Here is a 14,059-nt window from a genome sequence, read left to right on the forward strand (position 1 = left end):
GCAGTTAAGTGTCTTTACAAATCATTTGTGCAGAGACACAAGATCTTGTGTGTACTTCTAACGCACACTGTGTATGTCAGTGCAAAGATTGACATCACCTGGATCACTTCATAATGTGGTCTTAAAAAAACATTCTACGTCAATATGTCTTGTATTTAGATTATAAAGATACAAGCGAAGCAATCATAGAATACATGGGAATATTGCTGCTGATTGCGATAGTTTATTTTTTATTTATATGGTGGTGCAGGTTATCACAAGACAAGGTTAGCATGAGAGGAGAACGGTATATGTCCAGATCACAGCACCATTGTCTAGCTATATATTGTAGCGGAGAGGCAGTACCATCTGCAAGATCTCCGCTGGTATACAGGAACACAGGTAATAATCAGCATAGGCAGGTACAGCATACAATATTCCAGGTAGCGTAATACAAATCCTTCCCTCCCAAGAACTAGACGAGACTTAGGCTGGGAGTCAACTGAGTGCTTTATTCCAAGTTGCAGCATTTATGCAGGTCCCCATGCAAGGGGTTTCCATAATGACATAGCAGGGGCATTCCCCACATTTCCCCCATCATGCATTGCATTTCTCCCATCAGGCACTGCTGGACGAGAGGGATACTCCCACTGAAATATACAGTTAAGTGGATTATCCCCTCGTGCAGCAGAACTGACAATTTACATTTAAAATACATAACTTGGGTAATATTCGGTATATTAACATGGTTGGACGTTCGGTAGATAGCTGGGGTCTGAGCGCACATTTCGTGAAAGTACCGCTCTGATCCCAGCTCATCTAACCGAACGCCGCACGAAATACATATATTACTTATGCTTGCTTCAAACTACCGATTGAGCTTAGGAGACCACATTACCGAAGGATCGGGGCTCCCGAACGGCTTGGAAGTCCAGCGGTATTCATGCCATCGAGTAGCCGATTTTAGTTCCAGGCGCTCGACGACCAAATACCGCTGGACGAACAAAGGATCCAAAATGGGCGACAGCCGCATGGTCGGTAGTCGAACGGCGGCCACCCTGAATCCTCTTAAATACCGATTGCAACATTGTTGCAATCCTTAATGGGGGCCACACGACCTCCTGTGTGTGGTCTCCATTCGGTAGTTTGTTCGTTTCACGAATGGTGTTGAAATTCACTATTCGTGAAACGATTACCTAAACGCTGGCGGTTTTCATGCCGTCAGCATACGAATGCTAGCATTCCCCTGAACCATAGTACACCTAATACCTAACACGCTTGGTTCTTTTAACCCCTTAAGGACCAAACTTCTGGAATAAAAGGGAATCATGACATGTCACACATGTCATGTGTCCTTAAGGGGTTAAAGGGGTATACACATACATTAACATTGGTTATACATACAGGACAATATATAGTGGCTGTATTTGTCACATATATATTATGAATGAAACAGGCATGTCTAAATGTAAGACCAGACACTAACATAAGAACAGGTAGCTAAGGCAGACATGGGTTCTGCAGGCTTAATAAACAACAGATTGTATTACCCCAGGTGGCCCATCTAGGTAACCGTCAGGGCATGCATAACCCCAACAACATTAAAAAAAAAATTAAGGTAAAGTAAACAACAGTAATATGCATAAGTTCGAAGAGCCGCCGCTGGAATTCAGGAAGGTGATGCACAGAAATACCACCAAGCACTCAGTGTGCCAATCAGCCTATGCTAGTCATGGACAGGAAACTGTACAGGTTGTTGCTAGTCTTCAGACTCCGTATTATTGAGTAAGGCAATCGGCCCAGGTTCATTCACCTGCTTTGATAGCTCCTCACATGGTCTATGAGAACTCAGCCTCAATGTCAGCCTGCGTATCTCCCTCCTCAAGACCCGCTGACACAGCCTTCACTGCCTCAGGTGCGCAGCTTGCGTTCCAGGAACCGCTGGTCGGCAGTCACGTTGCATGGATCGACTAAGAGGTATGTATGCGACTTGTGATGCAGGTGCGGGTAGCTTGGCTCCCAGTTTCTGCCAGAAGGCAGTAAGTATGTCTTCCAGGTTGCTAAGGAGAGATAGTGTCCTTTCATGGCAAGTGGGAGCACACATGGTGGCCACCATTTGGGGTAGATAACTGTTGGCGATACTGATGTCTGCAGCAGCGCCACTGTTCTCTGACAGATCTAGGGAGCCTCTGGGGTGTGAACTGGGATCATGAATGGAGCTCATGCCCCGCAGCCCCACCCTTTGAAGCAGGGTGGGGACATAAGCTCCCGCTAAAGTCAGGTCGGGAGATCGACCGCCTCTTACCTCGACAGTCCTTGCAAGCTGCGACCAAAGGCTTTGGCTGGACATCGGTTATTGACCGTGCAATGCACTCCTAGGTCGGCCTCTCAATTTTAAGACAAAACAGCAGGTTTCGGGAGTTTATTCAAAGTTTCTGCAAGAGCAATCAGGACTGTCAGGCCCCGCCCCTTAATATTCTTTTATATAAAGACAAATTGTATACTGTAAATACTATAAAGAGTATTTATGCCAATACAGTTACATTTTGCCACAAGTGGGTGTTTTTTTTAATGTATTTTCCAAGGAAGAAGCGACAATAATTGTGCCATTCTAATCACCCGCTTGGTTCTACTCTCGAGTGGAGGTTCCAAACGTGGATGAAGGCAAAGGTTGGTATTGTCTGGTTTAATGCAGGCTGGTAAAACCTTGTCCCCGAACTGATGTCTGAACTCATTGCCTGGCAGAGAATTCTGGTAAAAATAGTTAAACAACAATTGGAGACTCCTGTTAGGTTGTTAGAAATGTACTTAGGATAGGATATCGCATTTTAGGTTGTCCACAATGTTTTTGTGAACTAAAGCCATTGTGTCTCGTTGATATGTTTCAAGGTTTGAATAAAGGAGGAGTGTTGGCCGGCGTTATTGGAGCCCGCAAACCACATTATGACATCTGGGGGAACACCGTGAATGTGGCCAGCCGAATGGAATCAACAGGAGTCATGGGAAACATACAGGTTTGATTGATATAATAAGACCTTGTCCTGAGAGGTGATCTATAACTGTAGCTATTACGTACTTACAAGTGTAACAGCTTCTTAAATGCAGACTTCATTGTGGAGCTGAACTACGGGGAAACAATTACAACAGAGTTGTTGTGTTCAGTTCCTGTACAGTTCGTTGGTTATAGGGACATTGTAGACATTGTAACTGATTTATCTCATTGATGTGGTTATTAGGCTACAATCCTCTGAAGTTCTCCTTCCTTTGAGCCTAAAAATGTTTTTAATGCTAAACGAGAGTCCCCAGAAGTCCATCCCCCCTGTGCTATTTGGGCTAATGAGGAAGCATTAGCCTGAACAGGAATGGGCAATGGTGATTGGTTGAGAGTATCAGCTGACCAGTTTCTGTCAATCATAGTGCCAATTGCTGGTATGAATTGGTATGGCTAGAAGGAAGTTAGTAATCCTTGGGTTAGCCTTAGTGGGGGTGGGCCTATGGGAAGCAAGGGTTCCTTAATAAGTGTTAAACTTCTTGAAAATAGTTTAAGACTAAATGGAGGGAAAGTGCCAGGGGACCCCAGGCACTATAACCATTTCAATTATATTCATGGTTATAGTGACTACAGTGTCTCTCTAAGAATAAGCTTAATTGAACTTTCTAAGTAACCTAACGTTGTTCCAGATAATGTGAAATGTGCTTAAAATGCAGCTGGTGAGTAGCATCTATTCATCTACCACCTAGGTTAACCCCTTAAGGACCATTTTTGCATTGCCGACCGCTGACGGTCCTGAACCGTCCTAACGGTCTTAGTTACTTACCTGATCGCCGTCGTTCCCCCGGCGGCGATCGGCGGTGCTCCCGGTGTGGGGAGACTGTCTGCAGCCCAGACAGTCTCCCCATGGCGGATTAGGACCTCTGGGGCCATGTGATCGCTCAACAGAGCGATCACATGGTCACAATAGGTGTCCATGTGTCTGCCTGCAGGGGGACTGTCTGTGCTGACAGGCAGTCTCCCTGCAACTGTAAAATCATTAAAAAAATTAAGTTAAAGTTAATAAAAAAAAATATTATTACTATATATGTGTGTATATATATATATGATATATAGACATATATTATATCTATATAATATATGTCTATATATCATATATACAATGTCATACTAAGTGTATTTTTATATTAATATGTACATATATTAATATAAAAATACACTTATAATTAAATTACACACGTATATATATAATAACTATATATATTGTATATATATTATTATAAAATACAAATAATAAGTAATTTAAATTAAATAAAAAAAATGTAAAAAGAATAATAAAAAAAAATCATATCTATATGAAATTTTATTCTAACTGTATTTTGATATTAATATATATATATTTATATCAAAATACACTTAGAATGAAATTGTATATATATATCTATGTATATATAAATAAATAAAAAGAATATGAACTATCCATATGTCCATATACAAAATTACATAAATAATTATATAAATATACTTCTAATATATATATAGACTTCTAATATATAAATATGCATATATATTTAAATTCTACGTGTGTATTTATGTAATATTTTTACATAATTAAGTAATTTTATTGATTGCAATTTGAGGGACCTGTCTGCTAACCCAGGTCGAAAGTCCAGAGAATTTAATTTGCTAGCACTGTATTTTACCCTGTAACGTTCTACGACACCCTAAAACCTGTTCATGGGGGGGTACTGTTTTACTCGGGAGACTTTGCTGAACATAAATATTAGTGATTCAAAACAGTAAAACATATCACAGCGATAATATTGTCAGTGAAAGTGACTTTTTTTGCATTTTTCACACACAAACAGCACTTTTACTGATGATATAATTGTTGTGATACATTTTCCAGTTTTGAAACACTAATATTTGTGTTCAGCAAAGTCTCCTGAGTATAACAGTACCCCCCATGAACAGGTTTTATAGCGTTTTTGAAAGTTAAAGGGTCAAATATATGGGTCAAATATTTTTACATTGAAAATGGCCAGGTTGGTTACGTTGCCTTTGAGAGCGTATGGTAGCCCAGGAATGAGAATTACCCCCATGATGGCATACCATTTGCAAAAGAAGACAGCCCAAGGTATTGGAAATGGGGTATGTCCAGTCTTTTTTTAGTAACCACTTAGTCACAAACACTGGCCAAAATTAGCTTTCAATTTAGTTTTTTACTTTTTTCACACACAAACAAATATGAACGCTAAGATTGGCCAATGTTTGCGACTAAGTGGCTACTAAAAAAAGTCTGGACATACCCCATATTGAATACCCTTCGTTGTCTACTTTAAAAAAAATATGTACATGTGGGGTGTTATTCAGAGATTTATGACAGATAATAGTGTTACAATGTCACTATTGATACATTTTAAAAATGTATGTTTTGAAACCGCAATATCCTACTTGTACTTATAGCCCTATAACTTGCAAAAAAATAGCAAAAAGCATGTAAACACTGGGTATTTTTAAACTCAGGACAAAATTTTGAATCTATTTAGCAGTTTTTTTTATTCACTTTTGTAGATGAGTAAAAGATTTTTCACATAAAAGTAAAAAACATGTATTTTTTTCAATTTTTCATCATATTTTTTCATTTTTTGTAAATTAAATTACATGAGATTAAATAAATAATGGTATGTAAAGAAAGCCCCTTTTGTCCTGAAAAAAAACCCAATATATAATTTGTATGGGAACAGTAAATGAGAGAGCGAAAAATTACAGCTAAACACAAACACCACAAAAGTGTAAAAAGATGCCTGGTCGCAAATGTACAACATCGCAAAAACAGTCTGGTCCTTACGGGGTTAAGCAACCCAACTCAAATAAAATTGTGCCTAAAATACAGACTGCTCTGCAATGACCACCTATTCATTGTATCATCTCAGGGCTATGTGGAGCCAACCAGGACAATGCTGAGTACACCTTAGTATGATCATTTATTAGATTGCAATTATATCAACTCAGATAAACTATAACCTTGACAGACTATATCCATGAAGATGAATACAGATGGAAATATCTATACTTTAAAAGAGTTCACTAATTAAAACATAAATAGTCAATTGTACTCAAAGGAACACTCTAATGCTATAATGTTCTCCTCACCATTTAGATTAACTCCCACTAAATACAATTTATTTTAAAAATTACCTTTTTTCCAGTTCCGAGATCTAGTACCTGCAGCCGCCCAATTTGCATCCTGCAATGTCACTCTGAATGTTCATCTTCTCGCCCAATCCAATGCTTCTCATAGAGGAGCGCTGGGAAAGAGAATTGCATGGACATCCACACTGTACTCCTCCAACCTATTCAAAGAAGCATTTGAATAGGTTATGTGTGAGAGCTGGGTTTGACTTGGTTCTAACAGCAGAAGCACCTCTATTGACTGTCTAGCCAATAGAGGTGCATTTATCCCTGCAATATAAACCTACTTTATGTACTAAAACGTCATTGAGATGGAGGGGTCTGGGTGTCAATAGAGTCCCTTTACTTATGTACCATTTGTTTTGGAGTTTTTGTTCAATTAGATTGTAAAGATATGAACTGTATGGTCTACAACTTATATATAACGTGTATCTCTTTATCCAGGTTGTAGAAGACACACATGATATCCTCAAGGAATACGGCTTCCGCTTTGTTAGAAGAGGTCCCATTTATGTCAAGGGCAAAGGGGAACTTCTCACTTTCTTCCTGAAGGGACGGGACAAGCAGGGCTCATTCATTAATGGCTCATCGGTAACTCTCCCACATCAAGTTGTGGACAACTCTTGATAGCTGGTCGACTCCACCAGCAAAAGTCATCAAGATGAAAGACAAAAAAAACGTCAATGCAGACTGACACCTCAGGCACAGATGTCCTACTTCAGAACTTTATAATCGATCTACTCTAGATTTTCTAGTTACACTAGAAAAGGAAAAAAAAACTTCATAGACTACACATATTAAGAAAAAACAAACAAAAAAACTTTCATTATTTTTTTCTGGAGTTGCCTTTTAAACTTATCTGCTTGACATCCTCTGACTCTACAGCACTCGCTTCTTGAGACAGATTTTCTCCTTCTGAAACAAGCATTGACATTCGCTGTCCTAAAACCACGACAAGAGGACACAGGGCCGAAAGCACCACGTGTGATACCAGCAGATCGTGTAGACACAGGACTATGGAGGGTAATACAGGAAGTACATGGAATGTATATCTTCATCCAGAATGTAGACTGTGGGCATAGAAATCCACTTAATGCGAGGGACTGCTGGACTGAGGACATCTTCTCAATGGAACAGGACAGCCTGAAGTCGAGACAGAAGTGCTTGCTTAGGGATAGTTTGTTATAATAATAATCTACCCACTGTGTAGTTAGGAGGAATTCAAAAAGTGCAATATATTTCATTACGTTTGGATTAAAAACAGAAAAAATATATCTATATATGAATATTGACAACAAAGTTTGAAACACACAAACACACACACATTTTTAAAAATTCTAGTTATATTTTTTAACAGTTGGCTAGTATTTACCTTCTAAATACGACCCGCACATTGCCCACTGCACCTTTCATCTGGCTTTAAACTCCTCGAGTGCTCTCAGTGTGTCTAACACATCACTAGATGCTGCACACACTCACCAGACACACAAATTAGGAGAACTTGCAGGTTTTTCAGAACGTTACGAAACATACACCCATGCATTATTTTCAAAGACAAAAAAGAACAAAAAGATAACAAGGTAAAAAATATATATATATATAAATATATCATATCTTTTTTTCCTAACCCAAATACACACAAAGAAATATGCTTTTGTATGTCTGATTTCTAAGGACATCGACGTGTTACTACGAAGAGTATACAGTAACACAGTAAAATCCAGGAGCTAATTCTCATTGGACCAAATATTTTCTTTTTTTTATTCCAGTTGAAATTTGAAAGACTGTGGCAACACTGCATATCAGAAAGGCCAATGATTTATTGGGTGGGCAGTTGTATTGCCTATTACTGGGAGGGATATTTTGATCCTTTTTTTAGATCTATATTTTTATGAATATAATATATATGGTAACCTGAAGATGCGCTGTAATGGGTGAGAATTAAACCTTTGGGGAGGGGAAGATTAGTCTGAAACTCCACGATTGCATGGGGATTTCCGATTGTAAAAGTCTATACTAAAGAAATACCATGGGGAAATTCGTTGTCTGGATAATGACAGGGAAACTGTAACTCTGCCTCCCACTAGGGGACTGATTTCCTTTACACATATAAACAATAAAAAAACGAACCATATCGATCATTTACCAATGTTATAAACCAGTCTGCAGAAATGCAGTGACACTTTTGGGCTCGTAGCAATATTCTATACTAGACATGGTGGGGATCAATTCCAGTGTCTGGGGGCTTATAGACATGTTAACTCTTAAAATATATGTATTTTTCCATATTCGGACAGAACACAAGGTTTGTGACTTGATATTTTATTAGTTTAGTGCACTCAACTCCCTGCCTCCTGCACAGGAAGTGCCCACAAAGATGTGCATAGAACAAGTACTTCCGGAAGCTAGTTGGAAATTCTAATCTAGAAACATTTCATTTGCTTCAATTTAGATATATGTTACAGGCAATGTCCCTTTAACCAAATACAGGGTTATTTTATTAAAGGGACACTACGTACCATAACCACTGCATCCCACAATAGTGGTTATAGTACTAGCTATGGTACATCTGTTCCTTTGTTCTGTGTTTAACTGCTTTCGAGTGATTTGGTACAATTTTCCAGGGTTATTTTCTAAACGGAGAATCCAAATTGAGTTTCAGATTTAAGGCCAGAGTAGTCTGAGATTTGGCAATCTAGACCTTAAATTTTGAAATGTATCTTGTTTAATAACCCATTATACCGTTCTGTATTAGCAGTATCACGTTTGTCCAAATGTAGATGGCATAGATTGGTTGAACATGTTAGGAACTTATGAATGAGAATTTTTCATATAAGATTATTTTGACCTAAAAATGTAATTCCTTTATTAATTCCTAGTTAAACATATCATCCTGGTGTAATTCATGTAGTCAGGTTCCATGTTGTAGCAAGTATCTAAGGTAAAGGGTTTTACTAACGTCAAATAAGAGTTTAAGAAAACCCTGTTTTTGGTTAGAGTAATCCTTCCTACCATATAAAATAAAGCTAGAACTCATGTTCCGTTCCTGTGCAGAGCAGGAAGCATGAATGGGGAGGATGGGGTGAGGGGAAGCTGTGCCGCAATTTGACGTTTGTTACCAGCATGCTGTGCGTGCTGGCATCAGGCATCCAATATGCACAGAATTGATATCGGCCGGCTGCAGTTCTTTTTCTGGGCTAGCTAATGCAGTTAATTCATTAATTAAATCTACGGCAGCCAAGGGGTTAAACTCTGTATGTCTGTTTCACTGCACGTGACTCCTGAAGTGGTTATGGTACATTTTAGCGAATCGCCAAGGTAAAAATCCCCTGAACTCTTTGCAATCCTAAAAATAAACCAAAGCTTTTTAATACCTTCCAATTGTATTTTAAACTTTGTCTGGACGCATTGCAGATGTTTTTCAGACATTGTATAACATTTCCCGATTCCACTTTGCCTGTAACATAAATGAAAGTATATATGTTTACTTTGAATCTTCTTTCCTTAAGAACATTCACGGTTATTCACTAATTAGCGAATTGTCTAAAAGTTAGAGTGAATTTCACATTTTAGGCAAATTAAGTTAATCCATTATTTTTTTTTAAATCCCCAACAATTAACTTAACATTCCCATTTAAAGATTGCTGAGGGTGATATGAAACTTAGTTCAGCAGCAGTTTGTGGTCCAGGGCTGGTTTACACCCCTCAATATTTATTAACCAGGAACCAAAGAAAGCGAGAAGGACATTGCACTAGTTATACTAAAATAGCCAGAGATTTGAATTTCTGCCTAAACCTTAAAACTGAATTTAGCAAATATTCCCACAGGTATAATAAGTGGAGGTTCCTTGGTATAGTCTGCTACGTGCCAGGTATAGTTCGACTTTTCCGGTAGAGATGCTCATTCTCTGTGAAATCCTTATTTAAAACCCACGAGGGTCTCAACTGAAAGCACATGTCCTTTTAAATGAAAGCCTAATCACTGTGACCGATCTATTCTCGGCATGAAGGGAAATTAAAAACAGCTCTATTATATTATTTTTCTATTACACAATGCTTTACTCCGTGGAGAATCAGAGGCATTAAATAATCAGTCCCTAGAACAACGTTCTAAGAAAATATCCAACGTTCTAAGTTATCACCTTTAATCATCAATTAAGATGGTTTATTAAAGATACACAAACATCTTGCTGGTACTGGCATGTTCATCGACTCCCTGTTCTAACAGCTTGAATAGCCAACGCAGGCTTTATGTGCGGCTTAGTATCGCATAGTACAGTCAAACGGGAGCCACTTGTCTTGACGATTCCGTTAGATTTTCAAAGTTTTGCTTGTGGTTTAAGTTACCTTGGGATAAGTAGTTAAATGGGGACAGCTGTGCATGCACAGTCTCTTCTGGAGCCACCATCTCCTCCTATTGGCCTCCATTAGCTCTCCTGCAGGGCCAGCTCACAGGTGAAGAGCGCCAGATAAGCACTCTATGCCAATGCGCTATCCCAGCACTGCCGGACATAGCTCAGTGCTGCAAAAGAGGTGACTGGTGCTCAGCAGACTCCAGTTTAGTTGTAACTATACTGGCACCATAACCCCTACTGTGAGTTGCAGTGGTTATGGTGCTTGGAAACACAATTTTCCTTCAGCTCTGGATTCTCAAAACAAATTTAGTAAATTTTCCAACATGAATTTAAATGTTTATTATTCAGTTTTTCTTCATAGCAGAGTTTATGCAAGTGCTTTAATCCCAGTTTGTAAAAGGATATACGACAAACACATCAGGTACAATAAAAAACATATTTATTTTATGTACACAAATGCAGAATATTTTTGGCTACACTACAGAACACTTGTATGGTGAATTCTTGTTTCATGGAAGATGTGGACAATGGTAGTAGGAAATTCGAGAAATCTGAAAGACAAACATCCTTTTGGAAGATCAATATCTTCTTCTGTCATTTTTTCATAATCTGCTTTTAATAAACTGCATTCTTGATGCAAACATACTCCGTTGGCTTTGAATGAACCAAAAGAAACCAATAAAAAACATGTACAAAGGTTTAAAGAATACTACAGACTGTTGAAATCCAATCAGCAGCAAGGCATTTTGTCTATAGGCACACATGGTATTTATAATGAGTTTGTCTTGGGTGCCAATATGTATTGTCTGTGCATGCGTGTCACATAGCCGCTGTATGTGGTTGTAGGATGTAGGCGTGAGAACATGTTGGGTATGATGTGCCATGTGTGTTCCAGTTTGTGTAAAAGGAATGTGGGCAAAGTATAGGTGCAGTTTGAGAGCCATGTGGCAAAAGGTTTGTGGCTTCTACGGTCTTCAGATGGCTCCTAGAACAAGGCAAATCTATCACTGACACAGCAGGAATCTGAACCCACCACATTGATCATCAGCAGTGTCTGCTGGACATGAAGCACATAGAAAGTCTCTGGAGCCAGAATAATCACAATATAGATTTATCAAAACCAAGTTTGCTGTATTACACTATTAATGTAATCGAATTCTGAAATCAGAACCAACAGAGATTAGAATGAATCTGTCTCCAATAAAGGCATGCTTGAATGGACCAGTGTTTCATTAGCAGATTTCAACATTTCCAGAGCCTTAGGAAGGGGTTTTCTGCTGAACAGCGAGGAATGGGATGATACAGTGTCTGGAAAGGATAGCGTGGGATCTGAAACAGAAAAAAAACTCAATTAATTAAAATAACTCAAGGTGCGACAAATCAGCTGCAAAATGGAATTTAACTTCTAAATGCAAATATAAAGTAGCTCGCTGGGCTGCAGTTTCCAAGCACGGCCTAACATTTGTGATTTGTTACAAATTTCATAAAAATGGAACTTCTTATAGTTGTGCAAACAACATAATTGCTTGGGTTTAGATCAATTTTGCTGTGTGAAAGCAGACTTAGGAAATATAATTAGCTAGATGGGAAGTTCAGGAATGTAAAAAACATAAATAAGATAAAAGTATGTTTTGCATCCGTGAGGGCCTCTGCTCTATGCTGGAAAACTGTTAAATGGACAAGCAATACACTGTGTGCGGATAGGTCGTTGATTTAACTAAAATTTGCCATTATTTTCGATTATGTAAAAGTATGGCATAAACTGGTAATGGGATTGCTGTCCTCCAACGCTTTGTACAGTTCTTTACAAACAGAAATACCATCTGTCTGGACCATCGCAAAGAAACCAAGATGGCCGGCTGCCTTGGCTCTCAGTTTGTTTAATTTTGCAGATACACAAATTACGGTTATGCGTTACCTACACTGCTCAAGATGGACTCTGGCCTTCTTGGAGACAGAAACTGAAGAAATCAGGTTTCGACAACTAGACATTTATAAAATATTTTACCAGGAAGGATACATTGAGATTTCTCTTGTTTTCAAGTATGTCCTGGGTCCACAAAACATTGCATTGTTACAATATTACAAAAATACGATATATAATATATATACACACACATATATAAATTTAATACATTACAGGTAATGTATTTAACCATGACAGGTGCATTCTGTGCTGAGGTATTTTGCGATAGATCTCTAAAAAGATTTTAGATTGAATGGAGATGTGACTGTGTCCCTGAGGTTATTCCATAATTGCGGTGCTCTGTAGGAAAAGGAGGATCGAGACACTTTATTTTTGCACAGACAGGCATCGTGTTTCAGATTTGAAACTGCATTTCTACTCTTAGTAATGGACCCGGTTTTAAAACACAACTTTATTTTAGCAAACAAAGACAAGGCAGGAGGATTCCGATGTATCTGCAGGTGGAATAGTGAAGATCGGTTTATGTCTAACACCCAATACCCAAGTAAAAGTGGAACGTAGATTGCTACAGATAACTAGAGTTTGAAAGAGTATATAACTAAAACATAACTTTTAATGCGATTATTAATAAAAAGGTGGGAGTACTCCCCTGTTTCAATTCTAAGGGAAGGCATCGCCTGAAAACCAATGGAAAAAAAAAAAAAAAGAAAATATGTGGTGTTAGTCAACTAAATAGTATCCGAGTATATGGAGTACAGGTATTCATATGACAAACTAATACATGAGGTAGTATTTTATAGATGACAACTAACACCCCATATGATTATATATTATAGATCACTGGAATATTGATCTTACCACTCAAAGCTCTCAGTCACACCCAGGCTGTGGTTGGATCCATGCAATGTACTGTGTGTTAGAGACAAGACCGTTGCTAATCCTAGTATAACAGTTACACAGATAGAAATCTGTATCATCTAATGCCTTCAGGAATGGCTACAAAAGTGTAAGACAGGGTAGTGTTTAGACCAATAAACCTTATAGAATAATTGTCCTGGTGTGCCTTTGAGGGCATCTCTGAACAAAAGCCATCCCTGTGTGTCCTTGTAAGCAAACACCCGCCCCAACAGATCCCCGTATGAATCGTAACAAGCAATGGAACTGATAATGTAGCTAGTTCAGTATAGGCGGGTGGCAGTCATGGATTAGCGTCCGTCTGGTTTATCGGTCAGCATGTAATTAAGTGGAGCTGTTTGAGAGCCCCTGAAGAGCGTTTCACCTTTCGGCTCATCAGAGGGACCTTTAGGTAGAGATATTAGACATAAACCGATCTTCCCTATTCCACCTGCAAATACATAGGAATCCTCCTGCCCTTCTCTTTGTTTGCTGGATATTAGGGGTTACCCCCCAATTTAGGAGGATTTGTCTCCACTGGCTCCCTTTCTTTTTCTTCCATGATTTACCCATTTTAGTTTAAAACCAAGGCATGGGCTACGACCCCAAAGGATCAGTGACCAGAAACCAGTCATGGACTGTATTACAATCATCATGGTACCTAGAGATGTGCTCGGAAACATCCAGATCAGAAAACGGCACCGTGCTGATGAAATC

The 14,059-nt window shown here is 38.7% G+C and overlaps 2 protein-coding genes across 3 annotated transcripts in view; one reads left to right on the forward strand and one right to left on the reverse strand.

Annotated features, from left to right (window-relative positions):
* ADCY3 (adenylate cyclase 3) overlaps window positions 1–7,700 on the forward strand; it is a 175,582-nt gene extending 167,882 nt beyond the window's left edge. For both annotated transcript variants that reach the window (XM_063441990.1, XM_063441991.1), the window contains exons 19-20: window positions 2,869–2,993; window positions 6,611–7,700. In XM_063441990.1, the coding sequence (XP_063298060.1) occupies window positions 2,869–2,993; window positions 6,611–6,793 (308 nt within the window). In that variant the 3' untranslated portion in view covers window positions 6,794–7,700. The remainder of the gene's footprint in view (window positions 1–2,868; window positions 2,994–6,610) is intronic.
* A 3,243-nt stretch (window positions 7,701–10,943) lies between these two features.
* The window catches only part of CENPO (centromere protein O), a 29,909-nt gene continuing 26,793 nt past the window's right edge, over window positions 10,944–14,059 (reverse strand). The window contains exon 7 of the mRNA XM_063441992.1: window positions 10,944–11,850. Coding sequence (XP_063298062.1) covers window positions 11,702–11,850 — 149 coding nt within the window. The 3' untranslated portion in view covers window positions 10,944–11,701. The remainder of the gene's footprint in view (window positions 11,851–14,059) is intronic.

The sequence above is a fragment of the Pelobates fuscus genome, chromosome 2 (genome assembly GCF_036172605.1).
Source record: "Pelobates fuscus isolate aPelFus1 chromosome 2, aPelFus1.pri, whole genome shotgun sequence".
NCBI classification, from domain to species: Eukaryota; Metazoa; Chordata; class Amphibia; order Anura; family Pelobatidae; genus Pelobates; species Pelobates fuscus.